The following is a 16943-nucleotide window of genomic DNA, read 5'->3' on the forward strand; positions in this document are numbered from 1 at the left end:
ATGTTACTTGGAAGTAGGCTGAATTGCCAAGGGACCCTTAAGAAGGGGCTGACATGATCAAGAGCTGTGCATGAGGTTATTTGGGGGCAGGCTTTGCCTGTAAGAGGCCTCCAGTCTGAGCCTGGGTAAGGTGGGGACAGAAAGAGGGGCAACTCCTCTGTGAGTTCACTTCTGTACCTTCCCCCAGTTATAAGCAGTTCACCTCTGTCAAGGGAAACAAGGCAGGAAGACCTGAATGGGGACACACATCTGGCTTCTAGGCAGGGAGACTTATTGATTGGTTGATTCGTTCATTCATTCATTCAGTCTTCCCAGGTATTGATCATCTGCTCCGTGCCAGGCACTGCAGCAAGCTCCGTAGGGGATCTAAAGACGTATCAGAATGCCCCTGCCTGTCAGGAGCCCCAGCTCAGCAGGGGAGGTCGACAAGTGCACAGATTACTAACATGGTGGAACTCTGCCATTAGAGGGGTCCAAGCAGATGTCCTGGGAGCCCCTCTTCCTCAGAGATCTACTGCCTCCACACAGAGACATTCACTCACAGGGGCTCTTTCCAGACCCCCCTTTCCCTGCAGAGGAGAGGAGGGGACCTGCATGGGGAAAGCAGACCAGTTCTTGAGGGTAACTGTGTCTTTCCCTTTCCAAATGATGGCTCCCTTCCTGTCCCCCTTTTTCCAGGGTGACCCCTGGCTGACCCCCATTCTGGGGAGAGATCCACTGCACTCCGGCTCTACTCAGAAAAACAATTCCATGGAAACAGAGCACTTTTTATTTCCTCCCTGTCATCTGCCTACCCCCAAAAACCTAGAACTTTTTTTTTAAACCCTCTTATTCTTGTGAGGGGGTGGGGGTTAGGGAAACTGCCGTGCATTAGGACTCTCGGGGTACCACGGACAGGTGGCGAGCAGGCATGTGAGTCTAGGGGAGAAGGGCCTGGGTGGTGGAGAAGAGAAAGGGGAGGGCTGTCAGGGGTTTGAGGGATTCATGGGCTATGGGGGAGGGCATGTGGCTTGGGAGTCAGAACAGAGATGGGCTATGGCTGGGACCAGCTGGGAGGAAGGTCCATAGGTTCCTGAACATTCCTGCTGGCCTCTTCATGCCTGGCCAAAGCCTTCTCATTCCAGAAGCAAGATTCCACCTGCTCTGGGCCCTACAGAGTCTGGCTTGGTGGGTCATGCCAGGAGCTGCCACAATACCTCCCCCATCCCCATTCCCCAGGGGGTCTCTGGTCTCCTTTCCCCAGTCTCCTGCTCTCTGATCTTTTCTAGCCTCTTTACTCTTCCCCACCCTTCTCATATTTTCCTTAAAGAAAATAGGATACTTGGTCATTTAACTGTGAGTCCAGTGCCTGGAACCTTCTAAGGTCCGGAGGCCGTTTTGTACATTCTCCTGCTGATGGGCTGGAAATGAGTCACTCCATAGAATCCACTGTATGGAAAGACCCAGGGTTTAGAAAGAACCCCTCTCTCCCGCTTGCTGTTTTGGCTGGTCTGGGCTGGAAGCCACAAGCAGGTGTGATGGCGGCAATGGCCTCTTGGGGGAGGGGGTAGACATTGTCCACTCTGCACGGCTTGGGAGCTATGCCCAGCGTGGTGCCTGACACATAATGGGTCCTCAATATTTAAATGTGTGGATATGCCTAGTGGTCATTTGAGGGTGTTGAGAGGTTGGGAGGCTGGTGGTGGAAGAGGGAGCCCCGGGCTCTGGTGCTGTAGCAGGGGGGACTGCAGCTGTGGACGTCTGCCTTCCACCTAGTGCCAGGGCGGTCATGACAGGCAGTTCTGCCTGCCTGAGCAGCTATGGTGTGCAGAGGAAACTATCATAGATCAGGAGCTTGGAAACCACCGTCTCATCCTGGCTTCTCGGGTGACCTTCAGCACATGACTTCGGCATTTCTGGGCCTCAACTTCCTCGAGTTCTGGGGAAGAAAATGATCTACCCCAGATATTTCACAGGGCTGTTGTGAGCATCAACTGTGGCATTGTGTGAAAGTGCTTGGTAAACTGTAAGGCAGGCATAATCCGACTTTAGGTTTGTATAACACATTCACATACAGTATCTCATTTGCTTCTCACATCTACCCTGTGAGGTAGGGAGAATAGGATTCAGATTCTGCAGCAAACTCATGGTGTCTGGCATTTCCACAGGCATGATCGATTTATTCCCCAAATGGCTTGTGCAAATAGTCAGGGTATTTGTGGCTTGTCTTCCTTTACAGATGAGGAAGCTGGGTCCAGAGAGGTGAGATGACCAAGGTGGGACTCCCCTTCTCTGATGGGGAGTCTGGGGCTGGGGGCTGGTCTGCGTGTATGTCAGGGCCCTGGCACCACACCTGCTTAGCCTCAGATGGAGCCAGGAGGTAAACGAGGAGGAGGTGTTAGGGTGGGGTCGGGGGGCCGGCCTCAGCTCCAGCCTTGGCCAGCTGTTTCCTTGACTGCCAGTACCTGGTTTGAGCGCATCAGCATGTTGGTCATCCTTCTCAACTGCGTGACCCTGGGCATGTTCCGGCCGTGCGAGGACATCGCCTGTGACTCCCAGCGCTGCCGGATCCTGCAGGTGAGTGTGTGTGTGTGTGTGTGTGTGTTGGGGGTTGGCCCCTCTTAATCTTAATACCCTCTACTCCTCTGCAAGAGGCCCTGACCCAACTGGTGGGGGCTAGGGTGGGACTAGAGGGTATTCCCTCACCCACGTCTCAGTTTCAGCCACCTCTTGTCCCCACATCAGGCCTTTGATGACTTCATCTTTGCCTTCTTTGCCGTGGAGATGGTGGTGAAGATGGTGGCCTTGGGCATCTTTGGGAAAAAGTGTTACCTGGGAGACACTTGGAACCGGCTTGACTTTTTCATCGTCATCGCAGGGTGAGGGCCTGGGCTGGGGTGGGAGAGCAATGGATCAGATCGGTCCCTTCCCCAGGGCCAGGGTTCTGGGCCTGTGACCTCTCAGCTCCAGCCCAGTTACAGCACCACTTTCTCCCTGGCTATCTCCTGAGGGTCTGAGGCTGCCCTGCCTCTAGCACTGTAGCCTATATTCTAAATTCCAAGGCCCTCTTCCTAATTCTGCCCCCTTCTCTGATGGGCAATCTGTCCTTGTCTCGGGGTAGCCTTGCCCCCCAGACAGACAGCCGGATCTTCAGGGTCCCTTGGTGAAGGAGAAGAAGGAGTCAGAGGTCATCCTGCTGCCCCTAAAGCAGGATTCCTCATTGACCTCTTTTGACCCCACTGTGGCCTCAGACTCAAAGGGCCTCCCTTTGGGCCCCTCCCTGCAGGATGCTGGAGTACTCGCTGGACCTGCAGAACGTCAGCTTCTCAGCTGTCAGGACAGTCCGTGTGCTGCGACCGCTCAGGGCCATTAACCGGGTGCCCAGTGAGTGACCCCTCAGCCCTCAGCCCCTGAAGAGAGCCCCAGGAGGAAATGTGGAACTCTCAGACCCCACCTCTACTACTGTGTCCTCACCTGACCCCTCACAGGCCCCGTCAGAGAAGGGCTCAGTCGGGAGCTGGGGTTGCTGGAACAAAATGGAACTCCTGAATGTGGCACTATGGGAGTTACCTGGGAAAACCCCACCTCATTTTAGCCTGGCTTTAGGTCAGAGTCTCAGAAACATCTCAGATGACCCTCTCCCTTCAGCTAGATGACCACTCCCCCCGGGAGGATAGGGGTGTGGGGACTGGAGAGGCTGACAGGCAAGGAGTGGACGCAAAGTGCTAATGGCCTTTTCTAGCCAGAACAGCCTCTCGTGCAATCTGGTTCTTGCTGGTGAGACACGCTGGCCATGCTGAACGTGACTTCTCTCAAGACAAGGCCACTCCATGTCTCACCCTCCGCCTCTGTCCCCTTCCTCCTTCCCGCCCCCTTCCAACCCATTGCAGTGACTGCCAGGCCCATTATCTAAATTAAACTGCATTGGTTTCTGGAGCCAGCGAGGCTTTGGCAGCTCTAGTTCCCCCTACATACTGCCCCCTCCCTTTGCTCAGGCCCCCTTTGCAACTCCCCAACCTACACAAGCTGCAGATGGTCCCTGCTGTGGTCCTAGGAGTGGGGTGGTTGGCGAGGAATGCATGTTTCTGGGGCTCAGTGCCTGTTTGTGTACCTGATGTAGCAGCAGCCCCCTGCGCTCTGTGTGTGTGTGTGTGTGTGTGTGTGTGTGTGTGTGTGTGTGATGTTGCTGCTGCCCCTGGGAGGGCAGAGCTGTTGAATGTGTCCTCTGGGGCTCGGGGTGTGTTGGTGTTAACAGGAGCTCCAGAAGAGGGGCATGCCTCGCCTCCTCTCCCGCCCCAGGTGATTGCTGGCAGATTTATAGGCCTCTGTCTAACCACCGGTGTAATTCCCTTAATGCAAACCCTGAGGAATTGATCTCAGTTGGAGCACAGAGAAGCTGAAGGGGGATGGGGTAGGAGGAGGGGGAGGGAGACTGAGTGAGAAAACTGGGCTAGCAGGGGCGAGGCTGGGCGCTGCAGTCACCAAGAGGGTTAATTAGCTGCTGCTTAGCAGCTTTTGCCCTGGAGGGGCCAGGGGGCCATAGATGGCACTTTGGGGGTGAAGCCAGCCATTAGAGATCTGTCTGCTTGACGAGGGCTTGGTGGACTGGGGGCTGGTTCAGACCATTTGGGCCGGTTGGGTTCTAGACCTGGAGTACGGAGAGAGGGAAGTAACCCTAACAGGGCTTTTGAGGAGGGGGTTTCAGTGGCTTTCCCTATGGAGGGGGTTGTAAATTGATGGACTTCTGAGAAGACAGTATTGTATCTCTTCAGGTCCTGATTTGGGGATCTGGACCAAGCAGGGAATAGTTTCAGGGAAGCAGGGCTCAGAGCCATAGTGAAGCACAGGGCATCTTGGCCCCTGCCTAGGAGCTGGCTCTCAAAATGAGATTCCTGCCTGCTGTCATTCCTCCTGGAGTTCGCTGCCTCAGTTTCCCTAATGACTCTGGTGGTGATAACTTAGAAAGGTCAAGTGACTGTGCCTGTTGAGAGAAGGAAGTAGGTAGGGAGTGTGCGTGTGAATGTGTGCGGGTGTGGGTGTGTGTTGGAGAGGGATTCGGAAGCCAAAGCCTGGGTTCGAGTTCCGGCACCTACACTTAGCAGCTGTGTGATACTGGGTGAGTCAAGTCATTTCTCCAAGCCTCAGACTTCTCATCTGTGAATTGGGAGTGATATTATCCACATGTGATGATGTTGGGAGAGTTAGGAGGGGCCACAGTTTCCCCAGCTCACTGTTGGTGGTACTGTGCAGATTACCGTGGGCAAGCCACAAGGGGAAGTGGGTCGGGGCAAGGGGCTGCAGAGGCTATCTGGGGAGTCAGAGGTGTCTGTTGGTCTCCCCTCCAGCTTGAGCCGGGCCGTCTCAGCCTCAGAGTCCCTGGTGGGGCCCCTCCGGGAGTGCTGCCGGGCCGTGGCAGTCAGCCTAGCCCGGCCAGCCTGGTGTCCCCAGCGTGGCTTCTGCCCCCACAGGCATGCGCATCCTTGTCACGTTGCTGCTGGATACGCTGCCCATGCTGGGCAACGTCCTGCTGCTCTGCTTCTTCGTCTTCTTCATCTTCGGCATCGTCGGCGTCCAGCTGTGGGCAGGGCTGCTTCGGAACCGATGCTTCCTACCTGAGAATTTCAGCCTGTGAGCGGTGGACAGGGTCCAGGGAGGACCTGGGAGTGGTTATGGGGCTGGGCACCCCCCCAAGTTCCTCACTTCCGGTTGCTACTGACATATCTGTTCTAACATCTGAGACATATCTGGTTCTCAAACTTGGCTACCCATTGGAACCACCTGGGGAGTTTTAAAAAGTGCTGATGCCTGGGTGCCACCTCCAGAGATTCTGATTTCATTGCTCTGGGGCTCAGCTTGGATGTAAGGATTTTTTCAACCCCTCCAGTGATCCTAACTTGCAGTGAAATTTGAAAATCACTATTCCAGGATGTGACCTTCCAACATCCTGAGTCTGGAGTTTCCCCACTCAGGCCTCATGCTCCTGGTGCCCACAAATCCCTGCCCTGCCCAGTCCCTTCCCCATTCTTGGTTCTGCCCTGCTCACCCTATATGCCTCGAGCACTCGTGCCATCTCTCCCTTCCTGGGCCCTCTCCCTGGAGAGCCCACTCCCCAGTCTCACCCCTGTTCCCCTTCCCATCCTGCAGCCCCCTGAGCGTGGACCTGGAGCGCTATTACCAGACAGAGAACGAGGATGAGAGCCCCTTCATCTGCTCCCAGCCACGCGAGAACGGCATGCGGTCCTGCAGAAGCGTGCCCACGCTGCGCGGGGAGGGGGGCGGTGGCCCACCTTGCGGTCTGGACTATGAGGCCTACAACAGCTCCAGCAACACCACCTGTGTCAACTGGAACCAGTACTACACCAACTGCTCAGCGGGGGAGCACAACCCCTTCAAGGGCGCCATCAACTTTGACAACATTGGCTATGCCTGGATCGCCATCTTCCAGGTGGGGCAGCCTGGGCCCCGGGAGCTTCCCCAGAACACCAGCCCCAGGACACAGCCCAGGATCGGAGTGGTCGCTCTCAGGGTTGGGGTGGGGGTCAAGGCCTCTGGAGGAGACTGAAGGAGGATTTGGTGGGCCCATAGTCAGCCTGCCCCTCTGCACCCCCTAGGTCATCACGTTGGAGGGCTGGGTCGACATCATGTACTTTGTGATGGATGCTCATTCCTTCTACAATTTCATCTACTTCATCCTCCTCATCATCGTGAGTGACTCCTCAGATCCCTGTGGGGATGGGCGATCCTGGGGACACCTGTGGGGGCAGTCCAGAGAGGGGATAGTTTGCTCTGTCTGAAGTTTTTAGCTCTCAGGACAAGTCCTGTAGAGAGGGCATCCATCATATAGTAGGAGGGACACCAGATGCAGAGTCAGGAGGAAATCCAAGGTCAAGGCGGGACTTAACTGCTATTGGGACCTTGGGCAAGTCATTCTCCATGAGGCCTCCAGCACTGCTCTGGGCCTCTGTTTCTTCATGGGTAAAATGAATGGTTCTCAACCTGAGATGATACCACCTCTCCCAGAGGGCGTTTGGAAATGGGAAAGGGTGATTCTGGTTTTGATTTTTTTTAATAGCTTTATTGAGACATAACTCACATATCATTCAATTCATCCCTTTGAATGAATCCAGTGCTTTTTTAAGCATGTTTACAGAGTTCTGTTTTTTTGTAAGGACAAGGGGAGTGCAATTGGCAATTTGTTACTGGGGGAGGGGAGAGAAGCTAAACATCCTGAAATGCTTGCAAATAAAGAATTATTCTACCCAAAATTCTGATCAGTGATCAATTGGTGTTAAATGCTGCCTGATCTCTTATTCCTGCCAGTTCAGAAATTGCCAGACTTTAAGAAGGCAGAAGACGGAGGCAAAAGCAGCAATATTTAATAGTTTTAATCACTACCATTCATAGTTAATAACTTCATCGCCACCACTTTGAGCTAATATTTATTGAGCACTTACTATGCGCCAGCCCCTGATCTAAGCACTTTCAATGTGCTGGTGCATTTAATCCTCACCGTGATCCTCTCCATTTTACAGATGAGGAAACTGACATTTCCTCATTTATCTGACCCTACCAGACGCTTTGCCTATGCTGTGTATTAATCTCCAAGAGTGGGGCATCACTGCTGACGTATGCTGTAACATCTGCTGCCTGTTTAATCCTCGTCGTCCCCTGTGAGGTGCCAGGGCAGGGATTGTGGTCCCCATCTCTTAAATGAGAATTCGGCGCCCCAGAGGGTGGGTCACTGGGCCAAGATCACACAGAAAGTAAGCGGCTGGGGCTGAGAATTCAGTCCCAGGCTAACGACTCCACATTCAGCCTTTCTTCCATGTCACCAAGAGGCCAACGACAGAGCCAGACAGAGGGACAGACATTGAGAGAAAGAGATTAAGAAAGATTAAGATCTACTCAGGACCTAGGACTAGCTCCAGAGAGAGATGAAGACAAAATAAGGCAGCTCCTTGTGAGAGACAGAGGGTAGGCCCTGAGAAAGAGCAAGTCCCCAAGGCCACCTCCTTCTGCCTGCGTAACTTCCCCTGGTGCGGAAGAGTGGGCAGGCTTGGGGCGAAGCCTGACGAGGCCTGTTCCCATCCCTGGCCACCACCTCAAGGGGTGAGGCCAGTGCTTCAGGGAAGTGGGGTCTTCTCACCATGTGGCCCCCCCACCCCCACTCCCTTTCCCTCCTGGGCTTGGGAGAGGGGGAAGGAAGCAGACAGGGAGATAAGGGGCCTAGTTTCCACCCTCCCACACACCCCCTGAAAAATCTTTCCTAACAGCTCTCTGGAATCACACTAGTGAAGCTAATTATCATAATTACTAGGACACGATCTAGAAAAAAAAAATCTGCTTTGTCACCATAAATATTCATTTCCTTCATTTGGGATTGTTGTCCAAGCAATGGCTGTTCCAGAGTTCTGGGGAAACTGAGGTGTGGAGATGGGGACTGGGGTGGTGTGAGCAAGTCAGGTGGCAGCCTGACTAGTCTGTAGGGTCAAGGGTTCAGCCCCTCCCACATCTGAGGGAGGGGGGCACAGGGAAAATGGGGACAGACAAGGCCAATGGTCCCTGTTTTCAGATGAGGATATGAGGTCCCATGGCTAAGGGTCTCTCGCCCAAAGTCACACAGCTAGAATTGGGGCTAGAAGCAGGAGTCTTGTAAATGATGTTTTCGTCAAGATCTCAAGGCTCAATATAATTTGAAAACCGCATGTCCCTAATATTGCATTCATTTCCACAGCATTCGCTACTCCTAATGGAAATTGCGGAAGGGGTGCTGCGTCTCTGCAGGTGTGCGTGTTTAGGGACAGGGAATTTGAGAGATTGCAGGATAACACCATGTTCAATAGCAATATCTTGGAATTTCATAGAGCTTGGTTCCAGTCTTAGCCTTGCTCTGAATTAGCTGAGTGATCTTGGGCAAATGTTTGACCTCTGTGGACCTCAGTTTCCTTACCTGTCTGATGGAGATTACAATAGCATCACCTCCTGAGGCTGTCTTAAAAATAAAATGAGATAATGCTTGGAAAATAACTGAGCGTGGCGCCTGGCTCATAGGAATGCCTCTGTATGCGGTGGCTGGCATTGTGATTCACTTTTCTTCAGGACGTCTCCTCTTCCTTTCCCCACCCCTACAGGTGGGCTCCTTCTTCATGATCAACCTGTGCCTGGTGGTGATTGCCACGCAGTTCTCAGAGACCAAGCAGCGGGAAAGCCAGCTGATGCGGGAGCAGCGTGTGCGGTTCCTGTCCAACGCCAGCACCCTGGCTAGCTTCTCTGAGCCCGGCAGCTGCTATGAGGAGCTGCTCAAGTACCTGGTATACATCCTTCGTAAGGCAGCCCGCAGGCTGGCTCAGGTCTCTCGGGCAGCAGGTGTGCGGGTTGGGCTGCTCAGCAGCCAAGCACCCCTCGGGGGCCAGGAGACCCAGCCCAGCAGCAGCTGCTCTCGCGCCCACCGCCGCCTATCCGTCCACCACCTGGTGCACCACCACCACCACCATCACCACCACTACCACCTGGGCAATGGGACGCTCAGGGCCCCCCGGGCCAGCCCGGAGATCCAGGACAGGGATGCCAATGGGTCCCGCCGGCTCATGCTGCCACCACCCTCGACGCCTGCCCTCTCCGGGGCCCCCCCTGGTGGCGCAGAGTCTGTGCACAGCTTCTACCATGCCGACTGCCACTTAGAGCCAGTCCGCTGCCAGGCGCCCCCTCCCAGGTCCCCATCTGAGGCATCCGGCAGGACTGTGGGCAGCGGGAAGGTGTATCCCACCGTGCACACCAGCCCTCCACCAGAGACGCTGAAGGAGAAGGCACTAGTAGAGGTGGCTGCCAGCTCTGGGCCCCCAACCCTCACCAGCCTCAACATCCCACCCGGGCCCTACAGCTCCATGCACAAGCTGCTGGAGACACAGAGTACAGGTGAGAACTCTGGGTGGAGGCATGTGGGTGCCCTCGTCTGGGGACTGGGTGGCATCCCAGAGGGGACTAGGGGGTCTGGAGTCAGAGGGACCAGGGCTTATATTCTCATGCTGCCTCTCATGGCTTAGGCACCTTCAACCAGTCACATCCCTGCTTTGAGCTCGAATTTTCTCATCTGCTAAAGTGGAACTCATAATTCCTACATTGTAATAGCAGTAACTATCATGTAATAAGCACCTGCTTCATGCTGTTTGCAATGATGTCTAGCAACTGTTGCACACAGCAATGGCTGTGTGCCTGTCACATGCTTTGCGGGCAAAATTCCATTGGATCCTCTCTATCCATTAAGTGATAGCCTTTCTTAGCATCCCCATTGTGTGGATGAGAACCAGGAGGCTTGAGGGGATTGCATGACTTGCCCAAGGCTTTGCTATTGGTGAGGGGCGGACTCGGCGCCCGCACTCGGGACTCCTTGTTGTGAGGCTCAGAGAGGAAATGGTGTGTGACTGTGCCCAGCTTCATGCCCCACTGGCTAAACCTGAGTCTCATTGGCTCTGCACAGGGAGACCCAGTTCAGGGAGCTGCTTGTCTGATGGGTGACACTCCCAGTGTCGTGGGGGCAGTGAGACACATAGGGACGTCGGGCTCTCCCCAGCAGACAGGTTCACTGTAGCTGCAGCCCACGGCCTGTGTTTCAGGAAGGATGTGGCACGTGGGGAGCAGCGGGATATTCGTGGGGATGTTACGTGGGAATGTGGGCTGGGACCAGAAGGTGCTATCACAGAACCCAGAGCGAAAGGTTTCTATGCCAGCTCCTCCACTACCCTGCCACGGGACGTGGGCCAGTCACATGCACCCACGTTTTTATTTCCTCCTGTGTAAAAGGCAAGGCTGGGCCCATAATTACTGTCAGTGGGTGCTTACTGACTCCCTCCTGTGTGCAGATGCAGTCAAGGGAGAAATGTCGCTGAGAGCCCACCTGGGGCCAGGCCCTGAGCGGGGGGCTTCCACATCCATGCTTTACCTGGTACTCTCTGAGGTTCTCATATTCTGTGATCAAAGCTGGATTTAAAGGGACATTGATGTCTTGGGCTAGGTCCCTGAGTGTGTGCGCACGAGTGCATCTAGTATGCGTGTATGTGTCTATGTCCATGAAGGGGTCCAGTGTGTGTGTGTGCGTGTGTGCATGCACGTGTCTGGTGTTCATATGCATATGTGTGCACATGTGCTTGATGTGTGTAGGTGCATGTGCGATGTGAAGCTCTTTCCTTGGTGTGTGTGCATGTGTGCATATGTCTGGCATATGTGCCGTGTGTGAATGTGTTTGTGCACACATGTATTGGTATGTGCATGTATGTGTGCCCATATGGTGGTATGCAAATAGTATACATGTGTACACGAGTGTGTGCATCTGGAGCACGTGTGCAGGTGCACGTGTCTGATGTGGGTGTGTGTGCAAGTGCACGTGTGTGGGCGTGTCTTAAGGATCCCATGGAAAGTGCTGCTCAGAACAGTGTTGATGTAGTCCTGGCTTCTGGGAAGGGGAAGGGGAGCGAGGCTCCTTGCTGAAGGCACCTAGGATATAGGAGCTGTCCAGGACCTCAGAGGACATCCAGGCCACCTCTCTGAGCCCCAGGACACTCAGCAGTGACTGTCAATGAAGTGCTATTGACATTAGGGCATCTTGTGGGTCAAGACTGCCCACCTTGCCTGACATTCAGCACCCCTGGCCCACTAAGTGCCTAGCACCCCATCACTGTAACAACCCCAGACTCCCTGACTCATTTTACACATACTCAGAGGGCGGGATAGCCCCAGGTACGAGACTCTGGAGCCTCTCACCTCTACTCTCCTGTTCCAGGTGCCTGCCAAAGCTCTTGCAAGATCTCCAGCCCTTGCTTGAAAGTAGACAGTGGAGCCTGTGGTCCAGACAGCTGCCCCTACTGTGCCCGGGCCGGGGCAGGGGAGGTGGAGCTCGCCGACCGCGAAATGCCTGACTCAGACAGCGAGGCAGTTTATGAGTTCACACAGGATGCCCAGCACAGCGACCTCCGGGACCCCCACAGCCGGCGGCAACGGAGCCTGGGCCCAGATGCAGAGCCCAGCTCTGTGCTGGCCTTCTGGAGGCTAATCTGTGACACCTTCCGAAAGATTGTGGACAGCAAGTACTTTGGCCGGGGAATCATGATCGCCATCCTGGTCAACACACTCAGCATGGGCATCGAATACCACGAGCAGGTAGGAGAGTGGGCAGAGGCAGGGCTCCTGCCAGCTGCTTTTCGCCTGGGGCTGGGGCCTTCTACCTCCCTCCGCACCCCTCCTCCTGAGCTCAGCTTCCTCTCCATGCTGCTAGCCCACCTGGCAGGTAGGAGGGGAGGTGGGTGATGGAGCAATGCATGGAGATTCTCTAGAGGGAGTGCTTAAAGTCTCTGAGTATGGAGGTCGCCTCAGGTAGGCCACAGGGTATGTTCTACCCAGGAAGGCTGCTCAGAGGAGGCTGGCTTTGAAGGATGTGAACAAGTGGTGAGCGTCAGCATATGGGGAGAGGCGCGTCACTGGGAGACGTTTGGGTCTTTGGAGAAGGTGTAGTGTGGAGGGCGGGTGTTGGAGGTCCTGTGGCATCCATCTGACCCACTAAGTCCGGGTGTGACTGATTGGAGGCAGGAGGGGCCATGTAAACAGGGGTGCAGAGGGGAGGGTTGGTGCCTGCGCCTGGGTGGAATGAAGGCCTGTTGGGGTCAGGGAGGGAGGCAGTCTTTCCTGGCCTCCCGTCTGGGAGCCGTGCTGTGAACCAGGGCAGCTCAGGGTGGATGAGAGTGCCCAGCATGGCAAGGGGACTTGAAGCCATCGCGTTTGAGGAATGATTCTAAGAACTGGGATGTTTAGTGAGGAGGAGCAAGGGCTCAGCAGGGACAGGCAAGCTGTCTTCAAATATTTGAAGGGCTGTCATGTGGAAGAGGAAGCAGGCTTGTTTTGTGGGGCTGATGGCTGCAAGCAATAGGATCTGGGCTGAGGGGGAGGAGGCTTTTCTAACCCTCAGAGCTATGCAGAGATAGAAAGGGTAGCCTGGGGGACCCCACTGATCCCCCACCATGAGCTGAAGATGCCCACTTGTTGGCGGTCCAAGCAGGCACCATGGGTCCTCACAACTGGGTTTGGCTCCCTCTTCCACAGGGTTTTTTTCAGAAGTCGCTCCCCCTCCCCACAGTCTGGCCTTTCAGGTCACCCCTGTGGCTGATTCTTAGAAAAGGAGAGAGGCTAGCAAGCAGGTGCTACAGTTCACAGTCCTCCCAGGCTCTGCTCTCCTGGGTGTTCTGGCCTCCCTGGGGCAGCACGGAGGCACTGGGCCATCAGAACCCAACCTTCCCTGGTTTGGAACGAAGGCCACGCACCTCCCCACCTCCGCACCCTCCCAATCAGGAGCAGAGGCGGAGGGGGCCAGTGGTGTGGAGTGGCTCTTACACCAGCACAGCACTCTGTGAAAGGGGCATCTCAAAAAGGTGGTACAGGCAGGGTGGTACAGGCATGCTGGGAGGTCTGGGTTGAGGCTGAGGGGCACAGGACAAGCCGGGTCTGGAGCAGACAGTGAGGTGTTCACTTTTCCGGGGGATTCGAAGCCCGCCCCGACACCACTGACCTCTGCACCTGCAATATTTCGAGCACCCAGCTTTTACCCAAGACTGCTCGACCTGGCCAGGTGCACCCCTCCCCATCACCATCACACATTGGCGTCCCTTCCTCTAACCTCCACAGGGCCCCCTCCAAGCAGCCATGAGGTGGAGAGAGAGCGGGACCCTGGCTGCAGTGCCAGCGGGTGGGCGCACATGACACCACGGTGGGCATGTTGTGTCTGGGCTACGTGGGTGTGGGTGTGTGTGCACATGCCAACTCTGCCAGCCTCCCAGGGAGAGGTGCTCCACTCTGCCAGATTGGTGGCAGTGGGGGGTGGGCAGCATTTTCTGCTTCTGGGACCCAGGTGGTGACAGCCCCTAACCTCCCATTACTCAGGCTCCCTGAACCTCAGCCTCCTTTCCCTCACCCCTGTTCCGGCCATGGTCAGGTGCCCCTCCCCCAGGGGGCACCTCCCCAGTGCCCCCTCCCTACCCCGGGGGGAGCACCCAGCAGTCCCTGCCCAGCCGATGCTGCTGGTGGAGGTTTTGATTGCACTGGGAAGAAGCTGAGTCACACAGACCCAGGGCAGATGAAGCCTTGGCAAGAGGGCTTTCAGTTAGATGTCAAGAAGGACGCCCCTTTGGAGAGAAGGCAGCAGCCATCAGTCAGGGGTGCCTGCACCTTCTTCTTGCTCAGGCTCCTGAGGAAGGGCGGAGACAGCCCAGGGCTCCCACTAAGTCCTCAGCAGCAGGGAGGCCTCACTCAGTGACAGCAGTGTCTGCTCCAGGGAGGGTTTTGTCCGCATACCTGGTGCTGAGGGCCCCATGGGGGTGAGCGGGAGTCCCCAGCAGGCTGGGCAGATGACTGACAGCTGCCCAGCGGGCTCAGGGGTGCGGAGAGTAAGAAGTCCCAGAAGCTGCCATGGCCCTGTGCTTGCAGGCACTGCGGCGTGAACGTCCCGCCATCTGGGCCCTGGAGCCTGAGCAGGCTGGGAGTGGGGGGTTGCCAGGGAAGGCAGCAAGGAGATGTGGGGGGCTGAGACAGAGACACAGAGTGGGCACAGAGAGGGAGACAGAGACACATGCGGGAATGGGGACGCAGAGGGAGACAGAGAGGAGACTGATGGGGGCGAGACAGAGGCACAGAGGGCAAGATGGAGACGGGGGAGGAGGGCAGGAAGAGAGATGCGCAGGCAGGGGAGAAAGGATATGGAGGGAGAGATGAGCCACAGCGGAGACAGACAGAGACAAATGGAGCCACAGAGACACACAGGGAGACAGAGACACAGAGAGGGAGCTGAAGACAGAGACCGAGTCCCAGATGCAAATGAGGGCAGAGACGGGGTGGGATGGGGAGACAGAGACTCCCCTGGAGCTGGCTGCATGAGGAGGCTCATGGCTTCCCTGCAGTGCCCTTAATGAGGCAATTGTGTCCATTGATCCCGGAATCGATTGGATGGGGGGGCGGGCACTGGAAAGGGTGTTGCTGGTGCTTCGCCAGAGGAGGAGTCCCTGCCCTCCCTCCTGGCCGTCACCGCTGCCCTCCCCAGGCCCTGTCCTCTCCCACCATCCCCTGGCTGACTCATCATTCGCTTGTCCCGTCCCCCCAACCTGCACTACCCCACCATCCTCCTGACTGAGGAAGCACCTATATGTCATACCCCACCCCGCCCGGGGCTGGCCCCATGCTGTCCTCTGTCTCCTGCTTCCTCCACCCCTTAACCACCAGCTGGAGGAGAACTGGCAGGATTGGGTTTGCCCAGAGGGCTGGTGAGGAGGACAAGAACCCAGGAGACTGAGGAGAGAGCAAGAAAATGACCTGATGTCGAAGTGTGATCTGATATGGGGCCAGCCTACATGTGTGCCCCATCCGCTCAGGGCGGTACATGGAGTCCAGAACCTTTTTCCAATTCATCCTTTTGCACTGGAGTTGGGCCTAAGCAGTGATTTGCTGGTAAATGTTTAACAACTAGCCCTTCTAAAATAATAAAGTCCTGATCTGTAGCATTTGCCAATTTCCATGGTGTAAATGCTCCCACCATAGCTGGTTTTAAGCTACCAACACGATTCCACCGAATGTGGGGTTGGGAAGAGACGTGGACAATTGGTTCTCCCAAGCCAGTGAGAAACAGCTCCAGCACACCACTGGGCCCAAGGCACTGTCCTTCTTTTTAAAGAGGTCACAACAAGTAAACGGTCATATTTACTTGATGTGGCACATGCTCAGAGAGGGATACGTGGAGGAGGAGCCCTTAACCCAGACCAGAGAAGGAATTCAGGGAGGGCTCCGTGTAGGAGGTGACCTCTGGGCTGAGTCTGAAGGAAGAGTAGGACATAGCCAGTGAAGGTGAAGGGCAGGGCACAGTATGAGGGCTCTGGCAGTGGTCCAGGCAGTTCATACTACATCTTCATCCCTGGAAATGGAGAGCAGAGGGCTGGGGAGAGCTGGCTGGTAGCTGGATCTGCAGGACCCAATCAGTTGGAAACATGGGTTGAGAGGAGGCAGCAAGGATGACTCCCAGGCTTCTACCTGGGGTGGGAGCAATGTGGCTTGAGCAGATGTGGGCTGGGAGACATGTTGCATACAAGGTGCCTGCGGGCCATCCTGACCATATCCAGCAGACGGTCGGAGCTCAGAAAAGAAGTTGCCTTCTCTTCTGTGTCCTGCCTGGCTCTGCACTGGGGCCAGACCTCTCCAGGAAGAGGGGAGTGCAGGAGTGGGGCCTCGGAGACACAGGAGCTTCCTAACATCTCCTTCCTGGCTCTGGGTCATGGTGGGGTGGGGGACAGGTGCTAGTCTAATGTTCTAGAAGAGGGACAACAGCATATGGGGAGAGGGGAGCTACATGTAGCCCAGTGGTCTCCTGGGCTGTAGACGGGGAGAGGAGGGGGAGGGACCAGGGTAGATGGCCTTGCAGGCTGAGAGAGGACAGGGCAGGTGATGACTCTGCTCATTGCTCACACTCTGGGGCCATCCTGTCACTCCAGATACATGTCCAGAGAGGGTTTCTATTTATAAGTGAGTGAGTTTGGCTGTTCAAGGCGAGAGAAGCTGGGGGAGGTGGTCCAGATATGGTAAGTCTGAACTTTGAAGGAGGTCATAGACTCCTTTTCAGTTCTGCTGAAGGCTGGGGACCCTCTCCCCAGAAAATCCCCATATGCCTGGACACCCTAAATGTGGCCTTTGAGGGCAAAGGTTGATGGACACCTCCCACCCCAGCCAGTCCCTTGGTCTCCAGATAGAGGAGCCCTGGCTGAAGAGCTAGGGCTGAGGACCAAGCAGAGCTTTGGGGGATGACCCTTTACAGCTGACTGGCCCCAGACATTCAAAGGCTATCTGGTGTGGGAGGGAGAGGGGCATTGTTTTGGAGATGTCTGCTAAGGTGTTCTCTTGTTCTTTTAGGCATCCCCTGGCTCCAGGCTCTCCCAGTTCCGCAA

The 16943-nt window shown here is 55.7% G+C and overlaps 1 protein-coding gene across 27 annotated transcripts in view; it reads left to right on the forward strand.

Moving 5' to 3' along the window:
- Nucleotides 1-16943, forward strand: part of CACNA1G (calcium voltage-gated channel subunit alpha1 G) — a 66587-nt gene that overhangs the window by 5731 nt on the left and 43913 nt on the right. For 15 of the 27 annotated variants that reach the window (XM_016932530.4, XM_016932518.4, XM_016932526.4 and 12 more), the window contains exons 2-9: nt 2445-2556; nt 2725-2858; nt 3266-3363; nt 5448-5607; nt 6124-6424; nt 6591-6683; nt 9111-9894; nt 11756-12132. In XM_016932530.4, coding sequence (XP_016788019.1) covers nt 2445-2556; nt 2725-2858; nt 3266-3363; nt 5448-5607; nt 6124-6424; nt 6591-6683; nt 9111-9894; nt 11756-12132 — 2059 coding nt within the window. Of the gene's footprint in view, nt 1-971; nt 2557-2724; nt 2859-3265; nt 3364-5447; nt 5608-6123; nt 6425-6590; nt 6684-9110; nt 9895-11755; nt 12133-16943 lie in introns of those variants that run through there. The other 12 variants (XM_054671175.2, XM_054671176.2, XM_054671173.2 and 9 more) reach the window with 7 other exon arrangements.

The sequence above is a fragment of the Pan troglodytes genome, chromosome 19 (genome assembly GCF_028858775.2).
Source record: "Pan troglodytes isolate AG18354 chromosome 19, NHGRI_mPanTro3-v2.0_pri, whole genome shotgun sequence".
NCBI lineage: Eukaryota > Metazoa > Chordata > Mammalia > Primates > Hominidae > Pan > Pan troglodytes.